Source organism: Physella acuta, unplaced genomic scaffold, assembly GCF_028476545.2.
Source record: "Physella acuta isolate Inbredline_101_S28 unplaced genomic scaffold, ASM2847654v3 ptg001944l, whole genome shotgun sequence".
Lineage (NCBI taxonomy): Eukaryota > Metazoa > Mollusca > Gastropoda > Physidae > Physella > Physella acuta.
The window spans coordinates 48316-58743 of record NW_026733449.1 but is presented as its reverse complement, the minus strand read 5'-3'; the positions used below and the strand labels follow the sequence as shown (position 1 = coordinate 58743).

Here is a 10428-nt window from a genome sequence, read left to right as displayed (position 1 = left end):
ATTATCGAAAAGTCAATCAATTTTACGTTTGGGTATGAATGGTGAATACTACACCAAAATTGTGTCTGCAGTTTTTCATCTTACTCGGAATCATTCTGCAAATCAAAGAATTCATATTGTAATTCATCGGGAATGCTGGCAACATCAAGGGAAGAAGAGAATGGGTAATGCGTAAATGCAGATTCTTCTTTTTTCAGCTCAGAGAAATAGCTTCTTTCAAAATTTTAATTATCTCACGGTCAGATTCATCTACCACACCGCAGAGTCTCTCAAATTTACAATATTTCCAAGATTTATTTTCTTTACCGATTTTGCAGTTTTGATAAAATGCCCCGAGATTATCATGGAAAGTTATAATGCTCGTTCATTTTCCCTGAAGCTTCAGGTTAAGCTTATCAATAAAAATGTGTTATTTAACATTTACGTACATGCAAGCAGCGTTTGATGAGATTTTCTCCTATTGTTTTTTTTTTTTGTTTTTGCTTGGCATTTTCTATCGCGACTTCATTTGATGCTTGCACTAATGCTGGTGAAAACTTCCTGTTCGATCAAGTCTCTGGCGTTTGCAACTAGCTTCTTACCGACGAAAGAACTCCATATATTTTTTGGTGTGTTCCGAATGACGTTTTAGTTTTGAAGATTTCATAGATTCGTGACTGAGAACAACTTTGTTCAGTGCGCTTTGTTTCTTCTCTATTACATTTCCAGTGATGTTAATGAAGCCGAATTTCAAAAATTATTCTAAATATTTATGTTTTGTTTCAAATTACTAAGGTTTAGTATACCAGTTGGCGACCCCCAGAAAGACCTTCGCGACCCCCAGGGGGGTCGCGACCCCCAGGTTGGGAACCCGTGGTCTAGATAGAACATGGTGTGGTTAAGTGTTCTGTCTAGAACATGATGTGGTGACTTAGTCTAGATAGAACATGGTGTGGTGACTTAGTCTAGATAGAACATGGTGTGGTGACTTAGTCTAGATAGAACATGGTGTGGTGACTTAGTCTAGATAGAACATGGTGTGGTGACTTAGTCTAGATAGAACATGGTGTGGTGACTTAGTCTAGATAGAACATGGTGTGGTGACTTAGTCTAGATAGAACATGGTGTGGTGACTTAGTCTAGATAGAACATGGTGTGGTGACTTAGTCTAGATAGAACATGGTGTGGTGACTTAGTCTAGATAGAACATGATGTGGTTAAGTGTTCTATCTAGAACATGATGTGGTGACTTAGTCTAGATAGAACATGGTGTGGTGACTTAATCTAGATAGAAAATGGTGTGGTGACTTAGTCTAGATAGAACATGGTGTGGTGACTTAGTCTAGATAGAACATGATGTGGTTAAGTGTTCTATCTAGAACATGATGTGGTGACTTAGTCTAGATAGAACATGGTGTGGTGACTTAATCTAGATAGAAAATGGTGTGGTGACTTAGTCTAGATAGAACATGGTGTGGTAACTTAGTTTAGATAGAACATGGTGTGGTGACTTAGTCTAGATAGAACATGGTGTGGTGACTTAGTCTAGATAGAACATGGTGTGGTGACTTAGTCTAGATAGAACATGGTGTGATGACTTAGTCTAGATAGAACATGGTGTGGTGACTTAGTCTAGATAGAACATGATGTGGTTAAGTGTTCTATCTAGAACATGGTGTGGTGACTTAGTCTAGATAGAACATGGTGTGGTGACTTAGTCTAGATAGAACATGGTGTGATGACTTAGTCTAGATAGAACATGGTGTGGTGACTTAGTCTAGATAGAACATGGTGTGGTGACTTAGTCTAGATAGAACATGATGTGGTTAAGTGTTCTATCTAGAACATGATGTGGTGACTTAGTCTAGATAGAACATGGTGTGGTGACTTAGTCTAGATAGAACATGGTGTGGTGACTTAGTCTAGATAGAACATGGTGTGGTGACTTAGTCTAGATAGAACATGGTGTGGTGACTTAGTCTAGATAGAACATGGTGTGATGACTTAGTCTAGATAGAACATGGTGTGGTGACTTAGTCTAGATAGAACATGGTGTGGTGACTTAGTCTAGATAGAACATGATGTGGTGACTTAGTCTAGATAGAACTTGGTGTGGTGACTTAGTCTAGATAGAACATGGTGTGATGACTTAGTCTAGATAGAACATGGTGTGGTGACTTAGTATAGATAGAACATGGTGTGGTTAAGTGTTCTATCTAGAACATGGTGTGGTGACTTAGTCTAGATAGAACATGGTGTGGTGACTTAGTCTAGATAGAACATGGTGTGGTGACTTAGTCTAGATAGAACATGGTGTGGTGACTTAGTCTAGATAGAACATGGTGTGGTGACTTAGTCTAGATAGAACATGGTGTGATGACTTTTTCTAGATAGAACATGGTGTGATGACTTTGTTCTATGTAGAACATTCTGTGTTGGCTTGCTCTGCTTAGAACATTGCGTGATGACTTGCTCTATCTAGATTCTAGAACACAGTATATTGACATTTTACACACACAGTCTACCATTTTTATATAATGGACACTGCACATATATAACTATATAATATTTACTAGCACCTGCTGTCAGTATATAAATAGTCGCTCTTTAAAAAATAAGCCGAACATAGCTGTTGTTTTAAAATTATTTTTTTTTACGGAGTTATTCTATAACAAGGTCCATTCGAACAGTGGCGTAGCGAGGTCGGGTGTCACCCGGTGCGGCACTTAATGGTGTCACCCCCCCCCCCCCCCCCCCCCAGAGGCGCAGCGACCTTTCCCGGCGTCCGGGGACAAACTTTAAATTTTCGATTTGCATCCCTCTCAAACTTTCAATTTGCACCCCTCCTCAAACTTAAACTTTCGATTTGCATCCCCCCCCCCTCTCCACCCTTGTCGGGATTGGTCAAATTTGCTCTTAAACGACTATTTAACAGTCGAATTAATCACTTAATTAAGTGGAATTATCATTTTTCTCTATATATTTGGTTATTTTTTGCCTTGGTGTCACCCCCTAAATGGTGTCACCCGATTCGGTCCGCACCCCCCGACACTGCATTCGAAATTTGAACCTCACACCATGGTTGTTGATTGGGGTGGGAGAAGGGGCTGGGCTATATCTTCTGTTTCTACGTCACAGATAGAACAACGTCACGCTTGGTTTCTGTGGCGTGTCTGTAACAATGTCATTCTAAGGAGGTAAATACAAGTCAAGGCGCATAACTCATAATAATTCTTTGATTTATTCTCTTTATTCAGTAAGGTAAATGTGTTTTTCTGTTAATTGACAGTTTTGAATCTCTATCCTTCTATCTAATTATTATATATATATATATATATATATATATATATATATATATATATATATATATATATATATATATATATATATATATACATATATACATATATATATATATATATATACATATATATATATATATATATATATATATATATATATATATATATATATATATACATATATATATATATATATATATATATATATACATATATATATATATACATATATATATATATACATATATACATATATACATATATATATATATATATATATATATATATATGTATATATATATATATATATATATATATATATATATATATATATATATATATGTATATATATATATATATATATATATGTATATATATATATATGTATATATATATATATATGTATATATATATATATATATATATATATATATATATATATATATATATTTATATTTATATATATATATATATATATATATATATATATATATATATATATATATATATATATATATATATATATATATATATATATAAACACATATAATAGGTATTCGTATTAATTTTTACTTCAAGCAATACAGATAGTCTAGCGTGCTGCTATTACGTATAACTCCATGTAACTATAAATTATTCTTGGTTACAGTACTAGTACGGAAACGACCTGTCCAGTCAATCTCAGTGATTTAAAATAAAGCAATGGCGAGCAGCGTGAAGAATCCACTACAAGACAAACTGGAAGAGACCATCCGTCACACTCTGGTGGGCTTGGCTCTGTCCATGTCCTACGAGCTGGGGATCTTGGAGGCTCTCGTCATGTCAGATACACCCATGACGTCACAGGAGATAGCAGACGCCAAGCAACTGAAAGAGAGGTCAGTAACATAGGGTTCGATAATGCTGCATGTTTTATCTTACTACTGTTTAAGTTTAGAAGACTCCCAAATATGAGAGTTAGGGTCTTTAAATCAACCTTTCAAAATGAACTTAAATCTGCCGCAAATACTTTGATTATATAAATGGTTACACTATGGGGACAGCCATGTGTGTGTGGCGGTTCATTTCACCTGGGACCAGCTAAGGGTTGTTGTGAAGGGGGGTGGTGGGGGGTGGTCCAAACCCGCAGCTTACGGGATGGATGACAAAATCTTTCCAAGGCCTCGACGCCACATACCATGGGACTGTGTGGCCTAGCGGTAGAGCGCAAGACTGATAACTCGAACGTTTCGAGTTCGAATCCCTGTTTAAGTCGGAAGGTCCATGAGTCCACTCAGCTCTGATGGGTACCTAACTCACTTTAGCATAATGCTGACCACATTCTTCTTTCATTTGCCGAGGTCAAGAAACGTATGGACTCTAATTCTTCTGCCAAACGGATCACAAGGTCTAAAAAAAAGAAGCGTAAGCGTCACATGACAATGTGTCAAAAAGTAATATTTTGTATTACCAGAGACTGCCCAAGTCTCCACAAACATTTACAATTTAAAGCTCTTTAAATATTCCTTGAATGTGACACACTTTAAATATCTATCTTAGATACGTGCGTGAGCTCTTGAACAGCCTGGTGTGTGCGCAGATAGTTGACATCGAGTGCCATGGCAACGGCTACTACTACACCGTTGATAAAGAGTTAAGTCCCATCCTCCTTGGCAACAGCGTGCCAGTCTTAGCCGGCATATCGGCTGTTGCTGTACGCTTCGAGCCTGTTATGAAATGTGCGAGGAAAGACGGACCGTATGGTATGTGGCTTGTACACTTAAAATAACATTTTCGAAAATGGTACCAAATACCGTGTTCAAGTTATTTGTTTGGTTTAAGGTTACCAGCATAACACAACCTTTAACTCTAGCATTAATCCTAATCTTAATAATAATCAAATTGAAAACTCTAACCCTAACCTTCGTACAGATAACGACAGAAGAGTCTAACTTCTTGTTTAGTGTTGTGTCAACGTGTGGGCCTATATGTCTTTTATTACAACCATTTCCAGGGTGTACATACACGGGGACTACACAGTTAGTCAGTTTTTTAGACAAAGCCAGCTCTCTCGTGTTCAACACAGAGGTCAACATTATCCTAGAGAACACACCTGGGCTGAAGGACAAACTTGGTGAGTTGTCCATTGGTCTTGCTCTACTGCAGGGGTCTCCAAACGTTTCAGTCCGAGGGCCGCATTAACTATTAAATTTCAGTTCGGGTGCCTATTTCTTCCAGGCATGTCTTTGATTTTTCTGGGCAAAGTTCCTCAACCATCACTAACAAACGATTTTTCCTTGGACGAAAAGATCTCCGCGGGCCGGATGAGAGGACTTCGCGGGCCGCATCCGACCCGCGGGCCGTAGTTTGGAGACCCCTGCTCTACTGTAAAGCAGAAAAACGTCTTGTCAAGAAGATTTGTAAAAATTAGGGATTTGAATTTCATTTCGTTTCTTATCACGCACTTCGTGTTGCTAACGTAGATATTACAAGTAGCAAACAACTGACTTAAAGTATAACAAGAGATCCTCGATGTATATACATATATATATATATATATATATATATATATATATATATATATATATATATATATATATATATATATAGGTATAGGCCTATATATGTGTGTATAATGTTATACGCGGAAATGGGTCAATGGTTGTATAACTCAGACTTTAATTTCTTTAGATATTTTCTATCACACAATGTTTGCTAGTTGCTGTGGTTGATGAAGTGTCTGAAATCACTGACTGAATCATGTACTGATCATGTCATTATGATAGAAGCAGTTATGACTACCCCCTACGCTACACCATGAAAATAATTTTTTTCCTTAAAAACTTAATAAAACAAAATGTTAGTTTTTTGTTTATTTTAAATCTAAACAAAAATTTATATTCTCACACAATTATTTTGACATTTCACCCCACATCTAGAGGCAGGCGTCAACGTGATCGAGGTAGGTTGTGGGATGGGGACGTTCATTTCACGTCTGGCCCAGTGTTTTCCCGCCAGTACATTTACAGGTAATTTCTTCCCCTGGTATTAAGTGCTACTTATATAGTGAATGCATTTGTGGTACTATATGTTTGCGGATGCGTGAAGCGAATTTTATAATCCAACGAATTTGCACTTTAGCAATTATATTTTACATCATGATCCTGTCGTACGAACGCCTAAGACAAAGCTAATCTTTTAGTCAGCAAAATGTTATTTTTAATATTTTATTTAATATTATCTTAATGTGATATTTTAACCCACTTTGGTCTTTGTAAAGTTAAACCTAAGACAAGAAAAATGGCGTCTCTAGGTGAGATGACTTCAGGTGGGGTAACGCAAGTTGTGTCTCCCCCTTCGGTGGTGGTTTCAGGGCACTTTAGCTATAAACTCATTGTATCTTAAACACAAAATTATACAACTTGTCTTGTTAAATATGCACCACGCAAAGTAAACTGGCCAAACCGATATGAAACAGAAGTCATATTTAGTTGACTTTTACTAGGGGCTAGAGTGAATACTCGAAGTGTAATTCACTGAACGGCTTGGCGAAGTTAAACAATTTAATTCATCTATATATATATATTTGGTTTAAGTTACGCCGATAAATATGTAGCTCTTTAAGTTGATTTTGTTAATATTGGAAATTTATTTCAATTTTTAAAACTAATATTTTTCTACATGTTAGTTGTTAAGGATCAGATTACTCCAGTGTTTGTTTGGAAAAAGGGAGAGAAGCGATATCAGCCATGAACCTACCAAATTTAACCATGATACAACTTGATGTGTTTAAAATCCCTGAAGAGATGCACGGCAAATATGACTTGGTCGTAACCCGAGGGTTCATCCACTGTCTACCTGACCCAACCCAGGGTCTGACCAATATCCGGAAACTGGTCCGACCCGGAAGTTATTACGTCATGATTGAAGTCGGCCCGGAAGATGACGTCGTGTTAAACAAAGATAATCCTAAAACAGCCGGATTATACTGCATGAGCGCCTTCCACTGTGTCCCCCAGACCTGCCTAGACGACACGTCCACCACCCACGGCTTACTGTGGGGGAAGGATACAACCATCCGTTATGCTAAAAAATCTGGTTTCAAACTTGTTAGTCACCATCCCCATACTAACATATACGTGGTTTATATATTGCAAGCTGAAAATAAACAAGCTGAACAGTGATGGAGTCATATATATATATATATATATATATATATATAAATAAATATATATATATATATATATATATATACATATATATATATATATATATATATACATATATATATATATATATATATATATATATATATATATATATATATATATATATATATATATATATGACTCCATATACATATATATGCATATATATATGTATATGAAAGAACAACTTGGTGAGTTGTCTCAGTGTTTGAGAACACACCTGGGCTGAAGGAACAACTTGGTTAGTTGTCTCAGGGTTTGAGAACACACCTGGGCTGAAGGAACAACTTGGTTAGTTGTCTCAGGGTTTGAGAACACACCTGGGCTGAAGGAACAACTTGGTTAGTTGTCTCAGGGTTTGAGAACACACCTGGGCTGAAGGAACAACTTGGTTAGTTGTCTCAGGGTTTGAGAACACACCTGGGCTGAAGGAACAACTTGGTTAGTTGTCTTAGGGTTTGAGAACACACCTGGGCTGAAGGAACAACTTGGTTAGTTGATGTCAACATTTTGTTCTACAAGACAAAAACTAACAATTCAGGAATGTATGCAGTATTGTATTATTTTGGGGGTGTAGATCACATGACATCTGACCTAGTGACGTCACATAGTAGGTGCACATTTTATAAAAGGTGGATTTGCATTACTCACCCCTTTGTTTAAGTTTACCCTACCGTTAACTTTGTCGCTTAAGTCGAGATCACGCATACTTGTACTTTCACAATTCAAATAGTTACATGTATAACTAGCGCCAATATAGATTTATTTCTAACGCAAATAATAGTTTTACATGTGACCAATGTGGTTTCAACTTCGTGTACACCTAGAACGAATTACTAAAAAAAAAATTGGAAATTAAAACAAATACCGGGTCGGCGTGGTCGAGTCGGTAAAGCTCATGGTTGCTAAGCCGAAAAGTCTCGAGTTCGAACCCTCGGGCAGATGAGGCTCGTTAGCTGGGGACAGCCACTCTTCTAGGAGAGACAACTCCAAAATTAAACAACTGCTGCCTTGTAGTTTGTTCTTGGTTGGACTTAGTCTATGGAAGCAAATCCAAAAAGAAAAGCAGGCTGAAATCGGAGTCTATGGCCTTAATGGCGCAAAACCAGTTGACACGTAACGCTTAATTGTGTTGGAGGCGTGGTCGAGTCGGCAAAAAGCTCATGGTTGATACATTCGAACAGTCTCGAGTTCAAACCCACTGGCAGATAAATCTCGATCCCCTTCAACACTAATAATTAAGAACGAAGAAGAAGAAGAAGACTTGGTGTGCAATTCTTTTTTTTTACGAGATTCTATTTTATTATCAAAAGTTTTAGTAATTAAAAATGGATAACAAATATTGTCTATGTCCTGAGTTGCCATCCCTCGTAATTTTATATTAGAATATTCGAGAAAATTTAGGGGAGATCACTCCCGGTTTATTATCAAATGTATTCTGTAAATACATTTTAGATATATAAAAGATAGCAATAGAGTTGTTTGTCATATAACTGTAGAATGGTGTGGCAGAAAACAGTAGGATGGTGTGGCCGATAACAGTAGGATGGCGTGGCAGATAACAGGATAATGTGACCGATAACAGTAGGATGGCGTGGCAGATAACAGGATGATGTGGCAGATAACAGTAGGATGGTGTGACAGATAACAGGATGGTGTGGCAGATAACAGTAGGATGGTGTGGCAGATAAAAGTAGGATGGTGTGGCAGATAACAGTAGGATGGTGTGGCAGATAACAGTAGGATGGTGTGGCAGATAACAGGATGATGTGGCAGATAACAGTAGGATGGTTTGGCAGATAACAGTAGGATGGTGTGGCAGATAACTGGATGGTGTGGCAGATAAAAGTAGGATGGTGTGGCAGATAACTGGATGGTGTGGCAGATAACAGTAGGATGGTGTGACAGATAACATGATGGTGTGGCAGATAAAAGTAGGATGGTGTGGCAGATAAAAGTAGGATGGTGTGGCAGATAACAGTAGGATGGTGTGGCAGATAACTGGATGGTGTGGCAGATAACAGTAGGATGGTGTGGCAGATAACAGTAGGATGGTGTGGCAGATAACTGGATGGTGTGGCAGATAACAGTAGGATGGTGTGACAGATAACATGATGGTGTGGCAGATAAAAGTAGGATGGTGTGGCAGATAAAAGTAGGATGGTGTGGCAGATAACAGTAGGATGGTGTGGAAGATAACAGTAGGATGGTGTGACAGATAACAGGATGGTGTGGCAGGTAACAGGATGGTGTGGCAGATGAAACATTTACCAATCGATTCCTGCCATAATTTAGAACAATATTGCCGAAGAAAGTTTTCAAAAATATCCTTTCGTTCGGTCACAAAATTTTTTTAAAAATTACATAAACACCTACAAACCGATCGTTCTCCTAGCTTGAACGCACCCCAGCATTATACGTCTTGTGTTTTGTCCCCGTGTGTGCTTTACGCTACGACAGAGCTATTTTTAGATAGCATAAGGAAATTGCGCTTAAATTGTCACTAGACTTTTTATTAACTTGTTTTTCATGCTCTTGTGAGCGGTTACCTGTGTCCCATATCATGTGACATGGGACTGTGGGTAGTTTCGTGCCTAGTCGTGTCAGTCACACGCAAGGCTGCTGTCTGTGGACACGGTGACGGTTATAGACCTAATGAAGGTAGTGTAGTTATATATTGTTGTACTACTCATTGGTACTTGTTGGCAGTACTGTGTACTGGCCGAAACATATTTTATTGTACCCGTGTATGTTGTAGCCTACACGTGGTGTTATCATGAATGTAACTTTTTCTTTACATTTGTTTTAGGGCTACAGTTTTTGTCTTTCTTCAGTTTTTTTCTCTCTGTTTTGTAATCGTCGTACTACTGTGTTATGCATCGCCGTCATGGCTCGATGCAGTGAATAAAGCGAGTACTTGACAACAACTGTCGGTGTCAGTGTGTCCTAAATCTCAGGGT

At 37.6% G+C, this 10428-nt stretch overlaps 1 protein-coding gene across 1 annotated transcript; it reads left to right on the top strand.

Moving 5' to 3' along the window:
* The first annotated feature begins 3934 nt into the window (after positions 1–3934).
* LOC131931327 (S-adenosylmethionine-dependent methyltransferase Rv2258c-like) lies at positions 3935–7444 on the top strand. Its single transcript, XM_059288083.1, has 5 exons — positions 3935–4159; positions 4821–5023; positions 5275–5394; positions 6200–6289; positions 6957–7444. Exons 1-5 carry the CDS (start codon positions 3984–3986, stop codon positions 7442–7444), a joined length of 1077 nt encoding a protein of 358 aa, XP_059144066.1. The 5' UTR covers positions 3935–3983.
* The last annotated feature ends 2984 nt before the right edge of the window (positions 7445–10428 follow it).

What these genes read in the sequence shown, in the direction of transcription:
- LOC131931327 (XM_059288083.1), top strand. Translation starts at nt 3,984, where the DNA reads ATGGCGAGCAGCGTGAAGAATCCACTACAAGACAAACTGGAAGAGACC. An exon ending in GCCAAGCAACTGAAAGAGAG is followed by an intron (nt 4,160 to 4,820) that starts GTCAGTAACATA and finishes TATCTATCTTAG; the next exon opens with ATACGTGCGTGAGCTCTTGA. An exon ending in TGGGCTGAAGGACAAACTTG is followed by an intron (nt 5,395 to 6,199) that starts GTGAGTTGTCCA and finishes CCCCACATCTAG; the next exon opens with AGGCAGGCGTCAACGTGATC.